Genomic DNA, 20,499 nt, shown 5'->3' with positions numbered 1-20,499 from the left:
TAGAACCAAATAAGTTGCACTAATTCACTGAGCCAAAAGAAAACACTGAGTTGTTACTTGCTATTGCACCCATGAGCTAATCTCTTTCAGCACTGGAAAGGCTCATGTATCAGAAAAAAAATGGGCAGGAAAGCACCATACAACAGGGGAAGGGAGGAAAGGAGTCAAACCCCACAATTTGAAGCAGTCCACAATGCAGCTAAAACTCAAAATTCATTATAGCAATCGAAGGCATTAGCTGAAATTACAATACATGATAAACTACAAGTGTCACATTTCCTATGGCAGTCACTTCTACCAAGACCCCTGTAGCCTGGCTGTTGCTTGGGGAACTAGACCAGGAATCGATATGCTGAAAAGAACACCTCCAGATGAAAACAGAGTTCAGCCACATCAATTCTTTGCTAGAGTTCACAGGGTGGCTGTAAAAGCATCTGTGCTGGTTACAAGACAGGCAGCAGCAGAAGTGCCCAAGGGTCAAAGGCAGCACAGGAAGATTCTTTCAGCCACAGAACGATGCCATCTCGCTGAGTGCTGAGCACATTCCACTGCAATGCCATCATTCACCTCCAAAAATCAAAGGTGTTGAGATAAATGGTGAGCTGTCACCAAATGCTCTCCCATGCATGTACTGTCACAGTCAGAGATGCTGATAATCTTTTCAGGACAGTGTGCAAAGGGAATTACCCCATCCAAGCAGGGCCACTGCTCAGGCCCCACTCACTGCACCACCTCGCCAACCCGTGAACCTTCTTTCCTTTATTCTCCACCACCAGAGCCTCACCACTGCCTCTGCCAAAACACACCCCCTGAGCTGAGTGCTCCTGTTGCAGATGCAGGAGGGTGGCACTGGCACAACAGAGGATAATGGAGAAAGGATAAAGGGTGATGTGCAGCCCCTATGAAGGGCACAGTCAAACCCAATGGCATTGAGCATTTCTGCAATGTGGCAGTAAGCAAAGGCTGCCTGCCCCATCCTTTCCTTGTATCAAAAGCATCCTGTAAAGACTTTATACATCCTGCCAGAAGAGTCTCCAATGCAGGTCTGAACAATGTGTTTACACAAAGGGCTGCAGACACAATATCCAGAATACAACAGAATTCTTGGAGTAGGTGTTTTCTACCTTGTATCATATCTGGAAAAAAGTTTCAAAGATGTACATTTGCAGTAAACACACAGAACCTCAAGCTACAGCTCTGGAAAGCACTCAGGCACTAAAAACATACTATCAGAACTGGAGGGGCCACCTGTAAGCACTTTTGCATGGAAATATTTTCTTCCTTACAGAGTACGTATACTGTTGATGCTCCGTACTAAGGAGAGACACTAAGATGTTGTTGCAAGCACTGTTGCTTCATGTGCCTAATGTTTCAGCATGGTCTTTGTAAATTGGTCTTTTCTTTGGTCTTTTCATAAATCAGATGTAAAACAGATGTTTGTCCCACTCATATAATAAATTAGCAGAAGAAGCAGTTGGAAGTCCTTCTAGTGATTTATAGCAGAGATCTTGGGATTCATTCATTTCTAGAAAAGGAGACCTAAAACATCACCTTTGAATGCCATCTATATGGTACTTACAGAGATGCTGGAGTACACTCATCAGCATTTCATACTTACCAAATGAATGCTCAAATGTTCAGGCACACCTTAAAAATGGAGTCAATTTCCATTACCTTCCATTCCGTATGACCTGCTCTCCTTAGAAGATGTTCAACATTTGTGCTCTGACCAATTTAATCAGCTACTTTTCCAAGAAAACCAAATCAAAACATTTTCTTGGGGACTAACAACCTCAACTGGACTGGGATTCCAAAGACAAACTTTGGATAGTATGCTATCAAACAGCTTCTCAATCTATCTAATGGGACATTAGACAAAGATTAAAGTTTTAAGATACACATGAGAATTTGGAGCAAGGCCTCCTCCTTTCAGCAGGACTCACTATGTATTAGTTTGGCCATGGAGCCACAGCACTACCTACTCCTGTCTGATAATGCTGTCTGGGTGAGACAATTCCTGTGTTTCAAAAACCCTCTTTGAACCTATCAAGTTATTTCTGAAAAATTCATAGTGAGATTTGGACCATTCAGTGGATAATTATGATCTAAGACTGGTGGTTATGAAATAAAACTGCACGTTCACACCAAAGCAATGAATGCACATGCAAATCTGTGAGCACTTCATAAATTGCACCAAAAGCAGTAAATTTATATCAACAAAAAGATTAATTACCAAAAAGACACTGCTGTTCAAGACAGCTTTAAATGAAAGCCACCTCCATTTTCAGTTTTAATAACCCATTTTACTAACAAATACATTTTGCATTAGAACATTTAAACAACCAATTATCAGAAATGGGATAGCATGTGAATTAAAATCATGATCTGATGTGAATCTTTTGCCACCGCAGGACAACTTTCTGTCCTTGAGACAAGTAGTCTGATGAAGCTGTCCCATTCAGGAAAAACATCCTGAAATACCTATAATGTAGAGTTTGCAATGATTACTGCACATAAAATTTCCTCTCTCTTGTCAGGCTAAGACTCTTTTGCCTGGATAGTAAAAGTAACTCACTGTATTTTTCCAGAAAAGTCCTGCTTCTTTTTATGTAATCAGTATTACAGTAGTCAATCTGAAGTAATTCTGACCTTTGATGGAACCAAACTACATACCAGACAACCAGCTAGCTGACATTCTCTGTGACACAGATTTGTATCTAACTAGCTGTATGAAGGTTTTAAGTTTCGTTTTACCTTTCATTTCCAAGAGTAATTTTAAAGTATCACATAAACCAGGTAACCAAAATTCTCAAGGGAAAACTCCACAGAATCCCTATGGGTTTATATGGCTTAATGCATTGGATTAAAGTATATTGTGAATTTTACTTCACAATCTAAAAAACATTTAAGACATTTATATATTAGCAACTCCACATGTACATTTAGAAACCACAGCAGAACTGTCAAGACTACAGTCAATGTTTAAAGAGATCCTACAAACAGACTTCTCTTGGGACATCCAAGTCTAGAGGGGGCATCCACCAGACGAATTTATCATGTCACATTAGTAACACATTCTGCCAGGGAGAAAAGCCTGGTTCCTTGTGAGATTCATTTAACGACACACCCAGGCACTAGAAGCAGTTTGAAATGCCCTAAACCATCCTGTCAAGCTTACAGACACAGCTGGTGGAGGATACTGGTCTGCTGTAGGCCCTGAGTTGTATTTCCTAGCCCATACACAAATTATTCAGGCATCATTGATACATCCAGAGTCAGTTGAGATGGTGTAGGGTGTGTATGCAGTTTTCTAAGCCTAGAAAAAAAAGAATTAACTCCTTAAGGAGTTTCTGTTGGGTAATGTTCTGATCTTGTTACACCAGCTCCATCTTCCACAGTAACTCCTCACTGATAACACCTTCCAACACAGCACCCACTCTTCAAGTGACAATCTGAAAAGCCTCTAAACCAAAACCAAATCAATTCTTTAACAGCCCAGAAACACAGCCCAACCTACACCAAAGCACATCAATTTCTGTTCCTCAGCCTTTCAAAGACTGAAAGCAGCAGTCTTTCATCAATACACTTCCATTACCAGTGGTAACACTGGGATCCTTCCCTCCTGTGAACTGTTAAATTACAGAAGAAAAAAGGTCCTTGAAAAGTTTACAAGTAAAAAACAAATAAAACACAACAAGGAACACAAACCAAATCAAGGTAAGTATCACATGGAGTAGGATATAGCTATAAATAAAGTATGATATAGCTATACTCCATAAATGGAGTAGGATATAGCTGAAGTATAAAAGTTTAAGTATACTGACATGAAAAACCAACCCCTACAAAAGTAAACAGTCAGAGAGCCAGAGGTGTATGGGACAGACTGAACTGCAGATCACCACACACTGCTATACCAAGGCAGTACTTTGCAATGCAAAGTGTAGTGCTGCATAGGAAGTACCAACTTTTCCTCCTGTCACAAGGATCAGCATCCATTCACGTGTCAGAGGCTAAAAACTATCCCTAGGAGAGCTCACCAGGAATACACACTCTGCTGCAACCACGTGCCACAAAAAGCAAGCTCACAAATCTCAGAGTTAAGCATCTGTCACAGCACCAGATCAAGTCTTAAAAAGTACTTGCCTTCATGTACCCCTAGATTTACAATTTGCCTGGGAAAAAAACAGTGAAAATAATCTGTGACTCTCTCCAGTGCAACACACAGCACATAACATTAACTTTGCTCCATTTGGAAGTGTTCAGAGCTGTCTCCAACAGTATTACAGATTTTCATTTGAAAAGTCTGAAGGGACTCATCATTTAAAAATCAACATTCTCCTCCTCTTTCCTACAGATGAATAAAGATGCCTCTGTTTATAAAGAAAACTTTATGTAACTGCAAGAGCAGTGCAGTATAGTTCAGTAGAGTTGAACAGACTCAATTCATAGCACCATTTCAGAAATTCTTCACATCCATAAATTTACAGGAATTATGCATATGAATGCTGCTCTTTACATACTCAATGACAATCAGGATATAGAGAGTCCCACCTGCATTCTGTGGGCTTCACTACATGCCACTTCAAACTGCATAAAAAGTACAAATGTTTAAAGTATTTATTCAATTTAATCTTTGATTCCACCAGTGCACATTTTTAGAAAACATGACCTCAGTACTTATTTAGTGGCTTAGAATATCAATTATAACCTGAGTAGCTCCTTAAGAAGTTACTAATTCCACAGAAAACTCATCAACAAGTTGAAAACTCCTCATTTTTAGAAGATAAATTCTTTTATTATTCAGGACAGAACTGTTCCATTAGTGTTTCAATACAGCAGAACCTGTAAGGGCTGCAGTTCACCAATACAAATATTCATGCTATACATGCAATTCTATTGCTTGCTTTTGGAATTACAAAATGCACTACATTCAGATGAAAGGACACATATTTTTATGATGTACTATCTTGAAATATTCATGTATGTGCAAAGACCAATTCAAACACTTTTTACAGAAATTTGTGAAAAAAAATTGTTTGGAGCCACAATTACCCATGTTACAGAATGTCTTAAACATCTTAAAGGAAAAAAAAAAAAAAAAATGCTCACTTTGAAACCTTCCAACTAGAAAAATTTCAAGAGCTTATGCTCAAAATCCAAAGCTTAACTGAGGGTTTTAGGCCTCTGGTCACTGACACTGCAACTATCCACATAAAGTAGAGAGGCAGCTTAGGAACGATTAGTTTTCATTAACTGGAGTGCACACAACACTGCTGCCACTGCCAGAACCTTGGCAAGAAGCAGAGCCTGTGCTCAGTGCTCTTATCTTCCAGCTGACAAAGACAGTGATCAATACATGAAGCTGATAACCTGCTTTTGAATAAATAAATAAATCTGTGTGTAAAGCAGGAGGAGAATGTCTCTCTAGGTCACTGGTGCAGAGGTATGTTGTGAAGTCCACCGGTGCCCCAAGGCAAGGTGGATCACAGCCTCTACAGGAGGGGCTACTGCAGCTGCAGTATCCCACGGAACACTGGCAGCAGTGGTACCTCCATTTGATAAGCTGGATAGCTCTGTGCACTGTGCTGTACAGCCTTCCTTCTAAGGAACCCAAAAGGCAGGGCCCCAGCTTTCTTTAAGCCTATCATTTATTTAACAGCAGAACTAAACTTCATGGCTTTAAGGTTAATCATGAATACTGACATTTTCAGAGACAGCAAGTTAGGTCTTTTGCTAGTGTTGATGAAGTAAATACAATGAAAATCAAACAGAGCCTATGTCAGTCTCCCACTAGTAGCATCTCACCTGTACAATTTACTGTAAAGATATTTGATTGAGAACCAACTGTTTTGTTTAATAGATCTTCAATCAAAAAATAAACAAAAGAATCGAACACTCTCTCCCAGCTCCTCCACACTAGCTTCCTACTCAACATCTTGCTCAGATCTTTGCAGGTTTTATACCACACGATCACAAAAAACTGAGTTTGACAAGGACCTCTAGAGCTCATCCAGTCCAATCCCCTGCTCAAACAGGATCAACTGGAGAGGGATTTCCAGGACCATTCCATACGCCTTCTGGCTGTCTCCAAACATGGAGATTCCACAACCTGCTGCAACACTGTTGCCCTCACAGCACACTTGTGCTCCCCTTAAGTTTAGGCAGAGATTCCTGTGCTTCCATTTGCGGTCATTGCCTCTGATCACTCCCTTCCCAATGCACTGATGAGACTCTTATCCTGAGCTTTCTCTATACTGAACAATTCCAGCAATTCTCCCAACCTGTTCTTCATGTGAGAGAAGCTCCTGTAATTATCTTAGTGGCCTTTCACTGGACCCTATCCAGTAGCTCTGTTTCTCTTACTGTGGAGCCCAGAAGTGAACCCAGTACTCCAGATGTGTCCTAACCAGTGCTTGGATCACTCATCTAAATTTAAATCCTTGTCTAGTACTTCCTAAAATTCTTATTCTGCTGCAGACAGTAAAGAAATTGCATTTACCCAGTTCAGAGCCCATTCCACTCATCAGTATTTTGCTAGAAGCTTCCTCCAATCTTCCCTTTCCTACTTTCAGCTGATTTCAGACTGGATCCAACTGCCCAATTCAGCTATCTTCTACCAGATTCTTCCTCTAGCTACTCATCTAATTCATCAACTACCATTCTACTGCATTCAAGCTCTAGCCCTTCAACCCCCTTTCTAATCCTTCATTAGTCATCTAACAGCTGATGATCCTGAAATAGCAAACCAGAGAAAGATATAATTAAAATCTGATCTGAACTATCTCCTTAATGCTGCCAAAGACAATAAATTACTTTTAAAAATATTAAAACATTTACAAACATTATTACAGAGCTAAATCAATATCTACGTACTGAACAGGAAGAAACCCTGGTTTTTCAAGTACACTTTTTGCAGTTTTCAATATGGAACTTTCTCACAGTAAATACTGAACACAGGATCTGTTCTGCTTTATAGGTCAGCATTTTGCTGAGTTGAACATACACAGAGAGATTGCATAAGAATCAGAGCACCTCTGAAAAAACTTTCACTAGAGCAAGCAAGAAGACCTTCAGCATGAGGGCAAAAAGATTATTTTGACAACTTTTATCATATATTGCTTCCTTTAATGACTGCTCCCTAAATGAAGAATTCAGGCCTCAAGAACTATTTTATCTGAGTCTCTAAATGCTCTATACCCCAAGCAAACAAGTGACATGAACTTGGGAGAGTGTCTAGATTATGTATGCAACTGTTCCTATTCTGACAGAAGAAAATCAGTCCTGCTAGGACACAAGATCACACTGAGAGTTATGGTATAACAGTTAGAGTTAAACTATCCTGTTCAGAAGCTCTCAAAGTTTTATTTTTGAATTTATTTACAGATCAAAAGAGAGAAATTAACAGACTAAGTTAGCCTGCTCAAATTCTCGAGAAGAAATTCCAGTATGCACTTTTTTTGTTGAATATTATTTCCTTTCAACTTAGAGACATGGCAGACATCACTTTATGGTTTGGCAAACCAGGCCTTCAACAAAACATTAATTGGCAAACCATACCTAGTCTTGTACAATAAAATTAACCAAGAAACAGGTATGAAACAAAGATTACAAATATGATACAAAACACCAGTTGTTTGCCTCATTTTCAGAACTATTTCTATTAAAACTACATTAGCTATGTTTGTTTTGTACGAGTCAAGTTTTAGCCACACTTTAGACACACATAACTAAAACCAGGGGATCACTTACCGAAGAAGTCAAATGAAAAGGGGTCCCTTCCACCAAAAAACTCCCTGAAGACATCATCTGGGTTGCGGAATGTAAATCCAAAATCAAATGGATTATCATGATGATTTCCACCTGCAAACAAAGGGAAAAAAAAAAAGGGAAAAAAAGTTAAATTTCCGTTACCTTCACGTATTCTTACTAATAAGAAAGTTCAGGCCTATGGGGTACTTGAATCATCTAAAAATTTAAACAATTTCCAAAATTTCTCTTTCAGATATCATTTAACTTAAGTACACAGATTACTTCATTTCTTTCTATAATAGTTTCTCTGTTTTCAGATAACAGCAATACCTTTTATAATAACTAGAAAAACTGTAAAACAATTGCAATCTCAATTTTTAAAAGACTGAATTTTAGGCCTTAGTACAGGCATTTCCAGATTCCTGTCTTGAAAAGAAAGCTAGAGAAAATAGAGAAAGCAAAAAACTGCTGGTTGTCAACATACCTCCACCTCCATTTATTAGGCCTTCTTTTCCATATCTGTCATAGATGTCACGTTTTTTAGCTACAAGGACAAGTTGTACATCATGTCAGTAAACAGGTTTGTTGGTTTTGTGAAAGAATAAAAACACTTAACCAGCATTCTCAGTTAAGCATCTTCTCAAAGCTAGTTTATTTAAGGAAGTTCTGGCATATAACTGCTGAGCATGTTCAACAAGAACTGCCAAAGCAATTTGGTTCAGAAAGAACAGCTACTGAACTTCAAACATAAGACCAGTAAGTTGTAGAAGGTCCAGTCCTGATGTATGAGAAAAAGTTTGGTTTAAGGACAAACTTCACATAGAAATTTGCCCTTAAGAAGATTATGACAGATTTCTTTTTTGGACACCTACCATGAACAGCTTTAAGGCTGTGAAGGACCTCTGGATTTCAACCTGCTCCTCCAAACAAGTGTAACTGTGAAGTTGGTCACATCTTGCTTGAACAAAGCTGTGATCACATCAGTTTCTGAGATAAGATTCTCCAGGCTGTGCAGAGAGCAGTTCCAGTGCTCAAGCATTCCCTTCCTTCTCTCTCACTTGCAAACCTTGACTCTTTTCCTTCTCTTGCACAAGGCCAAGCCCATTGTGGGGGAGTTATGAGAACAAAGACCAGTGTCTACATGAGTGACTGCAAAATCCCTAAAATTAACTATAACCACTTCTGCTGGCTTAATTGTGGGATATGGAAAGGTGAATGAAGTGATGCTCCAAAATGCCATGGAATGATGTGACTCAAACTGCCTGCTCTCTATTATTTCAGAAGGTATGAACGACTATTCATTTCACTGCAGACCAGCCAGTATTCATGAGAAAGGAGAGAAAAATGAACTCTACACTATTGCACAAGATCAGGTGGCACTTTGGTACTGGAAAGGAAACTGAAGACCTTAAAGAGGCAGACAGACAGCTCATTTTGCCTGCACTGTTGAGTAAGTATCAATCAAAAACCAATCAGGGCATTTGATTTTATTCTCTTAATATTATTATGCTTTTCCCAGTGGAATCTCTTCAGTGAAAGATGTTTTTAAAATTTAAACAGCATCACTGGAAGAACAGGCAGTTACCTCAAACAGATGCTGGAAAGTAAAATACTTCTGACTAACAGGAATTAAAATTTTATATAATGGTTATCATCTCAAATAACAGGAGCTCGCAATAGGTTCACATGCAGGCAAATCCCCAAAGCTTGATACATTATCTGTACTGCCTTTCTAGACAGCAGCTTTTAAAGAAAGGAGGTTAACCTACCCATCAAATTATGAAGAAGAAAGCAGCAAGGCAGATAAACTGTCATGGGCAGGAAACAGTAAGGGTGCCCTGAGGGCTCACAAAGACCAAAATTCATCTTGAAAAATGTTCCATTTTTGAAACCACAAGGCTTCCCACAAGGGAAGTGTGTTCAATGATCACCCAATTTCAGGGTTTTTTTTTGCTTATGTAATCCCTTACAAAACTATTCTGCCAAAAATCTGTCATCATTCAAGCCTGAAATGGTGTCAGAAAATTTCATTAAGTTTGCAGAACATTTGACTGCCTCTCAACCACTGGGCTCAGGATTCTGATATCCCTGCTGCACAAATGATTGTTAAGACACCAGTAACTTAGGATATGGCATAGATCCAAAAACTGGCAGCACTTTTAGAAGCTGTTCTAAAATTCTAGCACTGTACTATTTCTAAAGAACTTAGAGAGCTGTTTAACAACCAGACCAGTATCCTATTTTTATCCTGCTTAAAAAAATTAGCTTAAGAAGGATAAAGCACTCTAAAAGACAAGCAGACAATGAACTAATGATAAATTAAGTTCTTTTTCTCTCCTGTTAATTAAGTATCAAAACCAAGCAAAGAAACACAGTGTACAAGACTGCAGCTCACTAAATCAGGCTGAACTCTGAGAGGTAATCTAGATGCTGCTAGAGCTTTAAATATAGCTTTCCCATGCTCACTGTCTCAGGTGAAATCAAGGACACTTCAGAAATAGCATATAGACAGCTGCAGTCAATTACAGAGGAAAATAATCAAAGTAGCTTAAATCACTTTGTTATGATTCAGGCTGCTTTTGTCAGAACACTGGCAAAAGTTAATGATACTCTTCAAGCAAAAAGACACGGGTGAATTGTAAACTGCGTTCCAGCTACACGGGTCAGGCTAAACACCTCTTTCAGAACAATTCAAACTAAACACTATCTTTAGTATCACAGTTGACTGAATTTACAGAACTCACTCAAATGAAATCCAAACTTTCAGCAAGGTTTACAGTATGCTTGGGTTTTGTCAAGACTAGTTTACTGTTACAAAAAGTAGAAGCTCTAGGCCCCACAGTGGATACTTCAGAGTTGGTCTGGCCTGACTTTCGAGGAAAAACACAATACCCCCATACTGACTGTAACACTGGCCTCACCTGCTAAGATACAATTAAGCTTGGCATTCACACTGAATTTCAGTTTCTAGTGGTTTGGTTACCTATCTAGGGAGATCCTGAAATTTTTGTTTCAAAATTTCTGCTTATTCTGTCTTATCTGCAAGCATCTTTCTCTTTCCTTGCTTTTCAGAAGAAAGTAGTCAAGTTGGATGGTGAACCAAAATTACAATATCCCATCAAAGCATCACAGATCAACATTTTCAGTCTGATCCCCAGGACAGAGACAGGCAGTTCAAGAGCCCTTTTAAAATACCTACCATCTGACAAGACTTCATAGGCCTCGGCTACTTGCTTAAACTGCCGCTCCGCTTCATCTTTGTTGTCTGGATTTTTATCAGGGTGCCATTTTAGTGCCAATTTACGGTACCTGAGTGGAAGGAAAACAAAGGATATTTTACTCTGAAGTAACAGAATATGCTATACAAATAAAGACAGTGTTGTCAGGTTAAACAGGTTGTCAGGGACTGAAATAAGAAAATCCAGTGCTTTGTATCTTGCATCTAGATACCGGGGCCAACCTGCAGATACTCCAAGAATCATCTACTCAGATATGTTTTAAATTAGAAAGTAGGCTTGGGGCTCCTTACTTCTTCTGAAATTATTTTTGTGCATTTCTGATGATCAACATCTATGAGACCTAAGCAAAACATTCCAAAATATCTCTGCTGTGGGCTTCTTCTTAGAGCTCTGTAATTATTCAGTACTACAACCAACCAAGGGAAGCATCTAGAAGGATCTGGTTACAAGTTGATAAAGCTCCAAAAACACACTGATTGTGACATCCTAACATCAATGTCTTCTTTGACAGCTACACCTGCACACAATTCCTATCCTCAAATGACATATTTTAGATGAAATGTTCATAACTTCATACTTAGAGGGGCAAAGCTAAGCTTGCCCCTAGGTTGATGTGCCTTGCAATCATCCAAGAACACAGTTCAAACATTTGAGTTGATAAAGTAGCATGCGCAGGAATTTGCAAAAGAGCATGGGAAAACAACAAAGTGTGACTCCAAAAACCATGTAATTATATCTGTCCCTCAAAATCCGTAACATCTACACCGGTGACACTCACGCTTTTTTGATATCCTCTGCTGAAGCATGCTTCTGCACTCCCAGAACTTCATAATAATCCACCATGTTTCAGGAGTTCTCGTGGTAACAACAGCCGAATCTTTCCAGTCCTGTAACAACAACAACTTGTAAAGGAAGCTTGTTCAGTACTGCTACTTCATAGAGTCAGGCAGGACCCTGGTATTGCCTTGTATCAACCCTGACCGAAGAAAGACAAAGTTCAAATTTTCTAAATCCCAAAATATAAACTGCTTTACTTTAGGTCAAGAGATCAAACAATTACTTTAATTCGGATTTTTATGTTCTTTAATCCCACTGAAACACAGTACACAAACACATAGAGATATAGCAGTTCCTGAAACAGATTAGACCGATAAGCTAAGTATTTTAAGAAGGGCATGTGGATTACAGTTTTGATGTAGATATTAATAACTCTGAATGCAGAAGTTCACCTGTTATCTGTGGCACCTGTCATGTCTAAAGCACATATGGGCATAAACAAAGAGACCCATCTTTCACGTCTATTCTTCAGAACATGACTTCCACTCCCTTCAGAAAAGCAATGTATGTGCAGATCTTGGAAATTTAAAACTCAATCTCTTATTGAGTCCAATAAGCTTTTCTTGTACTCAGATGTTGACAAAAAATGTGCATGTTGCCAAAGCTACTGAATATCATTTGCCTCCTTTACATTTACCAAGAGAAGCACATAACCAGGCAAGATTGCTCCAACTGCAAGGTAACCAACCAACTCAAGTGCAGAGGCACCTAGTGTTTGTTAGTATAAAAGAACAGTTACCACAGGAGTCCTGAGAAACCTAAAAGTTAAAAAAGCAATTTAAATGCTGACAGTTTCTTGTCAACCTTGGAGAATAACTACAAGGAACAGCTACACTGACCATTACGCTAACTAAATGACCACTAAGATTTAAGAACCTTTCTAAAAAGTTTCAAGAATGTTTCATGTTTTCATGCAATGCTGCCTTTCTCTTCACCACTAAAAAAATCTCCATTGTGGCAAAACTTCCAATTGCCTTTCCATCCTACCACTGCTGGTTTGTTTCAATTTAAGGAACAAGGAAACAGTGACCTTTTCCAGTAGTTATCAACTTTTTGCAGGGAAAGTCACCCAAATACACTGAGAACAGAATACTGCAATGTATTAGTCACATTTTCTTATCTTGTGCATCAAGAACAAAAACTCATTGAAATAACCTTTTCCCCCTCAAGTCATTCAATGTTTTTCATTCTAGCCCAGGCAGTCTCAGTTTCCTTTTCTTTCCCAAGAAAACCAAGTATGATGTAGCCTAGTAAAATATTCTGAAATTAATTTATTGTACTACTTTTACACATATCTTTCAACATCCTGGGATATAAACACTGAAAAAGTACTTCCTTTTAAAATAAATTGGTACATCTTCAAAATATGTTCCTGCTGCAGGTTAAAGCTTAATTAACTTTAATTATGGATTATGGTTACACACACATTTCCTCAAATGGCAGAACTAGTTTAAGGGATACCCTGCCATGCTTCCTCCCTTCTCCAAACCACTCACAGAAGCAAATGTATTGGAGGGCCCACGTGTTTAAAACTTGGGTGGTTTTAGCAATCTACTTAACCATACAGTCCCACAAACACAAAATTAAAGTGCGCAAGTAAATACCCCTTTGAAAAAATCTCCACATCAAAAAAGACATAAGGTTATAGTTAATACTGTGACCAACACCAAAGGAAGTTGGGGGACGTGCATTAAAATTAACATTAAGAATCCAAATAATAATATACTAATGGCAGGGTTCGATATGTAAACATACAGATTACCAAAAATATCCCAGGATATTTGCTATCAACTGGCCTCTCTAGTTTTGCTGTTTCCCACACAACAATTAGGACAGCTCTGTGAACACAAAGGCGAGGAGCAAAGTCAGTATGGTTAAGTATGTTATCAAATCCCACAGCAGCCTCATGAATATCACATATGGAACGTATAGTTGGCAAAGAAATCAGAAGGAGGGAATCCAGTATGAGTCAAGCTTAAGGCCAGAGGTCAGAGTCCCTCCTAACAAGAGACACCAGCCTAAAACTAGCAAGCCCCAGAACAGGAGCATATACCATAACACTAAGTGTTCTTTCCATATTCTCCTTTTCTTACATACCAGACTTTCATTGGCTCTCTTCTCAATTCTGGTACCTATCTTAGAGGAAAAACTTAAAACTCAAGCTTCTAACTAGAAGCAGCATGTAGGAAAAGCAACTTAAATGTAAAAAATAAATCACATCTTTTCCTAGAGAACTTTGTGCACACAGGTAGTCATATCGATTTCAACACCGTATTTTTTTTTAAACTTTCCTACTTGTTTAAAAGCAATGCTGCAGAGCTGTGAAGTTCAGACTTAGTATAAACACCATATATCCTAGATAACAGAAGCCTGAGGTTGGGACAAAAAAACAAAGCTGAAGCAACATGATCACTTCTTAACAGATAACTGAGACCCTAAAAAGCTACTCCTTCAAGACAGAAAAACTATTTGTTTCAAAGAAATGTCTGGGGATTGAATATTCTGTCTTTAATGAGTGTTATTGCTCAGTTTTTCCTTGTCACTGGTATAAAGTCTGGAATTGAAACAAGCCAGAAAGAAACAAAGAAAGAAAGAAAAGAAATTCTTAATATTCTCCTTCTCCTACTCAAAGTGTCACCAAAGTCAGGTGACAGGAAGCATTCGTCTGATAGCCTGTTATTTACAACTGCTAGTTATCATAAAGCATAAACTGTACTGCTGAAGCTTCAGTTATCATAGGAACTTTTTGTATGTAAAAAGGTTTTGAAAATATTTACAAGATAAAACTCATCTGCAGCTTCTTTTGTCCAGCTAAAGAAAAAAAAAAGTCAGCTAGTATTTAGCCCCTCAACAGCCAGTAAGACTAACCAAAAAAACACCAAGTACATCCACAAAACCCCCCTACCCCTAAATATCCATATCCAACAATATTCACAAACTAGAAAAGACCTCTATCTGCAATCTTTTCCAGACAGAATTATTTAAAATATTCACTCAAGAAAACAGCCACCATCAGCTTATAATAAAGCAGAATATGGATGACCATTGACTTAGAAAATAGAAGATGGCCAATTAAAAAAAAAATCAATACTTTTAAGGTTAGTAGGAATGTACATGGTGAGAATGCCTAAACGTTTCAAAGATGCAAACCATATACCTCCCTGCAAAAAACCACCCAACTGTCCTAATCAAAATGACACGACAAAAATCTTCTCCAAACACGCAATCTGTCAAATAATTTGTTTCCAAATATACAAGCAAGGCTCATTAATTAGGCACTTGAGAGTTTTCTCTAAGGCCAGGAAGAAGCCAGCCCACATTAGCTGATTTCCTGCCTCCATCCACAGAAAATCTTCAAAATTTCAGAAGAAAAGCAAAAAAAAAAAAAAAAAAAAAAACAGCTGAAAGAAGATGTTTCATGGCCTTCATGTTTGCTCACAAAAAAATCTGTAGTTCCCTGAGCTGGGAACTGCACTATGTTTACAGTGTGCTATCAGCTACTCCAACTCCTTCTTTGGGGCATGAAAATCAAACAGGCAAATGTTTATGTGGACCAAAGGTTTCCACAGTTTATGGATTTCTCAGTCATCACAGGAGAAGGCAGCTTTGTTCTGGTTTACAGAGCACTGGCCCTGAACTACTGGCTCTAGGCAAGGGACAGAGCCACATGACCAGGCTCAGGCCCTCCCCACACAGCTCAGCCCAGCGCTCAGCCAGAGTTACCCAAATCCTGGCTCATAAACTCTCTTTGCAGCACAGTCCTCAGCTACATAGAAAGCATGGGAAGTATTACAGAAGACAGATATGTAGAGAGCTCCAGACTTTTATAAGATCAGATGATAGAGAAAAGCAAGTAGGGATGACAAAGCAGCACCCCTAACTAAATACGGAACGGGGGAAAGCATCCAAACAAGAAATTCTTTCGAGCAGCCAGGAGGGAATTCAGACAGCAAGGGGCATGCGACCTTTGCAGTCAGCTTAGTCAGAAAAAGTTATCTATTTCTGGCCATGAAGCAACGGGCAGCACAGAGAGTCCTCAAAGATGCCAGAATAGCTCGAGCTTAGTGACTCCAGCAGTCACCTGGAGAGCAGGATGGAGTTCCAAACTCCTGATTCACAAAGTTCACAGAGCAGGCACTCATCAACATCCTCTGCAAGTCCCACAGCCACCCAGGTGCCAGCACCTGCCTGCTCTCCACGGAATTAACTAAAGGATTGCATCCTGCTGTCAACTGTGGCGGAACAAACACCCTGCTCTGAATCCCAGTTCACTCTGACTGAACTCACAAAAATTCACTGTGCTACCGCAAAAATTCTCACAGTTTACTGGAAAATTTTTTAAGAGTAAGAATGCTAGAGAACAAATAAAGTTACCTATGAGTGCAAGAACACAGAGCAAGAAAACCTGTGTAAGTTTTGTGATTAATAAACCTGACAAATACATTTAAACAAGGCACCAGCATTAATTTTTTTCTTCCCACTTACACGTACACAGTGCAGCGCAGACTAAAGCACATTAACAACTTCAATACTTTTAGCTTTTACTTACCTAAGCTTAGAAAAACTGTCACAGTCTAAATTCACAGACTCCTGAAATATACTGTTTCATGGAAAAATGTAAATTTACCATATAATTTAAATTAATACAATGTACTTAAATAGCCATGTTTATGCTCATTATTTTAATACTCCCTCAGTATGCCCAGGAGATGAATTTAATAAAATGCACATTCCAAAAAGCTTAGTTTAATCTCGTGTTTACAGCAAACATCCTGCTTGTATGTCAGACAGCAGAGGGGATTTAGATACAGTTATTATTATACCAGTTCACACAGGAGAAGGCAGCTGGGCTGACTGCTTTACCTTGCAGTTCATGTTCCACTGTAGAAAAGCCAGCAACAATAAAACTCCACCACAGCCAAACAAGAGACACCTGTACAGGACACCCTCACCCCTGAAGGCAAGAAGCTACAAAGAACCCTGTCCACTCTTCTCCTCCCCAAGGGCAGCAAGACACAACTCTGGCAGGAATTACAGAACTTGGTCTGTACTGCTGCCTGAACAATGGAAAGCCTGTAGAGGGCAACAAGTAAGAAACCATTAAAAAAGAGTGAACCAACCAAAAATGGAAACAGAAGAAATCCAAAATATTCATCTGTGAAAAAATGTAAACTGGCTAACAAAAAACAGGAAAGGATGTTGATCAGACAACAGGCCACCCTCACTCCCTTGGCTGAGACTCTCCTGCTTATCCATCTCATCTCTGATAAAGGGGGACTTATTCATGATCTTTCCTTAAAGCAAAGGAGCATTTTTCCAAAACAACTCAGGTGTCCAAATTTGGAATTGTGTCACAAATACATGGAACACTGTCACTCTCCTAAAACTAACCATAAAAGGCTATTTTATACGAAGTCAAATTTGTATCTTATTTTAAAAAGATATATGATCTGCGTATGATTAAGCAATTAAAAACAGTGAAAGCCTCAACTGAAAGACATGGCCCAGAAAGTTTTAGGCAAATAATCACATGCAATCCTTCAGGGAAAAGAAAATAGTTCAAAGTTTCTACGTATTTCCCCTGAAGTGTTTTTGAGTCATGATAACTTCACTTAAGCCAAAGAAAAAGGAAAAAAAAGCTTCATTAAAGCAAAGAGCAAGTTCTTTTTTGGAGTGTTGATAGGCTGTCACAGATTCAGACTACATTTTAAGAGAGAAAAATTAAAGTTTTTTATTAAAACTGGCTACAGTGTAGCTATGAATGGCTTCAGACTTACTATACGGCCTTTAAGATCCTTGTTAAGTACTGCATCCTCATTAATATCAGTGGAATTGCAGTACTGAGAACAAACAGAAAACATAAAACCTACAACTAGTAACTGTAGGAGTGAAATGCATATGCATGAATTATTTCTTACCTAGCAGTCAAATAAATAAAGCAGAATGATTTCATTAAGTCTAAAGTAAGGAAAATCTAACATCCATTCAAATGTACTTCATTCAAAAGAAAATAGAATTTAAACTACTAATACCCTCAACTACAGTTTTATTTTAAATCTATCTTGAAAGAAACAATCATCATATGCAAGATCCAACAAGTTTTGACAAAGCTAAGTTATTTCTCACTAATCCTTCCATTGCTTGAATAAGACAAAGAAAAAGCTTTGTCAGGAAACGTTTCCAGGACACAACCGACGAGGTTCTTTACAAATGCTATTAGAGAAACGGAGCACTTCCTACTTAAGGAGCACAATGCTTCAACATAAACCTCACACAGCTAAGTAGAAAATTACAGCAACGAATTCCCTTCAAAGCAAGCATCGCTCCGCGGCTCAGAAGCAGCGGCCGTGCTCCTGGAAGAGCAGCGCGCTGGCTCGGCCGCGCCTCCTGCCCGGCCCCGGCTGCCCCGGCGCTCAAGCCGCTCCAGCCGCGCTGCCGTTTCCGCCCGTTCCAGCCGCGACCGCGACGCCTCCGGAGCGGGCACAGCGCCGTCACCAACCCCGTCCCACGCAAGCTCAGCTCGCAGACCTCACTGCGCCAGCAGCTCGGCACAAATGCAGAACAAACCGAAAGCCTGGTTTTTATTTCTCGTGTACTGTTAGGAACTCCCATATCCTACAAAAGACGATGATGATTTAACATGAGTTATTCCCTCTCCCCGCATACACTCCAAAACTTCTAATGGATAATGGAAAGAATACAGTCGGTAAAGAAATCTATCTATTAAAAAAAAAAATCAGTAGCAAAACATATTAGCCCCCTAACTAAAGATTCCGTGTTACACAAAAGTAAAGCCCTTCCCGCCTTCTTCCCAAGCCCAGCCAAGAACAATTAGCAAACTGCATCGATCTGGGAAGGACACAGAAAATACCAGAGAGAGAAGCTGTCTGGGTAAGAATATGCTGTAGTTTGAAGGCACAAGTACTAAAAAGACAAGCCCGATGGAGAACAAGGGGAACTCTGCACTTCACAGATTTAGTTTATATTATTAGTAGCACTGCAGTCTAAACAGTGCTGCCAATAAAAGCAGCAACTTAAATTTCTACTCCAGTAGAGATTATTTAAGAAAATTTAATACTAATTTAACTTCCATTTTCAACACACTCTTATTCTCCACTGAGAAGTCAGCACAGGAGCCAAGAGGAGTACAAAAAGTTAGACCAGTGTTGTGTAATAGTTAAAATTCTGGTTGTTTGCAATAAAAAGTAAGCACAAAGACAAGATCTGTAAATACATTTACTCATTGGTCCAAACAAATCTTCTTTGACAACCTAATCCATCACACTAAATGGTATTTTCACTACTAGGCTCTTGATCACCAGCTGAACATAAAATCCCTAACTGGAGTACAAGGATCTCCAAAGAGTAAACAAAAATTAAGGTCAGCAGGCAGCAGTGACTGCAACCTCTGCTGCAGGACCGGAGAGGCAGAGCCTTGCTTCATCCCACTTGTTCCCTTGGTGTCAGCACCTTGTTCTTATCACTTTTTGACACTTTATACCCTAAAAACTCCTGGGTTTGATCACTGACTATGCAATGACATAAGCCTAACAATTTGCACATTATAAATACGGCCTTTATTATTCAGACACAGTTACCGTGTCTAAATAAGTATCATTTTATTACTATCACAATTTAGAACAGCTTTGTGCAGTATTTTGAATGATTTCTAACACCTTTGTTAGCACGGCTGAAGCACACGTTTTCAGCAGCCAAGAAGAGCTCCGACAGCAACACACCACCAAGTGTCGGTGCAAACAGGAACGCGAGTCGTAAACCCAGCCCTTAAGTGCAACAAATACTGACGACAAACAGCGCTCCTTACCTGGCAGTGTCAGCTTTCAACTCGGCTCGGAACCCGGCAACAGCGAGTTCAAAACACCCGACCTCTGCCGACCCCACCCACAACAAACCTCCCTGCTGCCCCTACCCCGAGCCATAAACACCGAGCAGAACGTATCGCAACTGCTTCCACCGGGGGAGAAACACAGCGCGTTTGGCCTGGGATCATCGGGGGTGGAAAACGCCTCTGAGATCACCCAGGGGATGTTTGCATTTGCAACACACCGGCACTGTGTCCCTTGTCCCTTAACCATCAACCCACCCAGCGCCACATCCAGGCGCTCCCAACACCCCCCAGGATAGTGACTCCGCCACCGCTCCAGGCAACCTATTCCAGTGCCTGACCACCCTAAATGCGAAACATGTTTTACATTATCTACTCTGAATCTCCCCCGTCTCATCTTAAGGCCATTTCCTCTGGTCCCCTCACTGCAGGCACGGCCAAGAGTGCGGCCCGCAGCTCATCCCCATCTCCTTCCAGGGAGCTGGAGAGAAAGGAGAACACAACATCACTCGCAAGCCGCCCAGGCAGTACCCTGCGACAACAAGCGCTTTAAGGACAAGGTCTGTTTAACGAAACGAGGCTCGGCCTCGTCCCCTGGAAACCGACACCACTGTGAGCAAGGAATGGAAATCCCGAATTTTTTTTCTGCCTTGCGGCGAACAGGCGGCAGCGCGGGCTGGGACCGAACGTCCCGGGATCTGCCCCGCTCCGAGTGCCGGGGGGAGCCCTGGGCAGCCGCTCCCTCCCCGAGCTCCCTGCGATCCCGGAGTCCCGGCGAGGCCGGGCAGAGCCCTCACGGCACCCGGGGCCGATCCGGCACTGCGGGGC

The 20,499-nt window shown here is 40.0% G+C and overlaps 1 protein-coding gene across 4 annotated transcripts in view; it reads right to left on the bottom strand.

Moving 5' to 3' along the window:
• Positions 1–20,499, bottom strand: part of DNAJB6 (DnaJ heat shock protein family (Hsp40) member B6) — a 58,148-nt gene that overhangs the window by 37,352 nt on the left and 297 nt on the right. For all 4 annotated transcript variants that reach the window (XM_038163458.1, XM_038163456.1, XM_038163447.1 and 1 more), the window contains exons 2-5: positions 11,767–11,875; positions 10,949–11,058; positions 8,234–8,293; positions 7,750–7,860 (exon numbers count right to left, since the gene is read on the bottom strand). In XM_038163458.1, the coding sequence (XP_038019386.1) occupies positions 7,750–7,860; positions 8,234–8,293; positions 10,949–11,058; positions 11,767–11,831 (346 nt within the window). In that variant the 5' untranslated portion in view covers positions 11,832–11,875. The remainder of the gene's footprint in view (positions 1–7,749; positions 7,861–8,233; positions 8,294–10,948; positions 11,059–11,766; positions 11,876–20,499) is intronic.

The sequence above is a fragment of the Motacilla alba genome, chromosome 2 (assembly GCF_015832195.1).
Source record: "Motacilla alba alba isolate MOTALB_02 chromosome 2, Motacilla_alba_V1.0_pri, whole genome shotgun sequence".
Lineage (NCBI taxonomy): Eukaryota > Metazoa > Chordata > Aves > Passeriformes > Motacillidae > Motacilla > Motacilla alba.
This window is presented reverse-complemented; position numbering and strand designations above follow the sequence as displayed.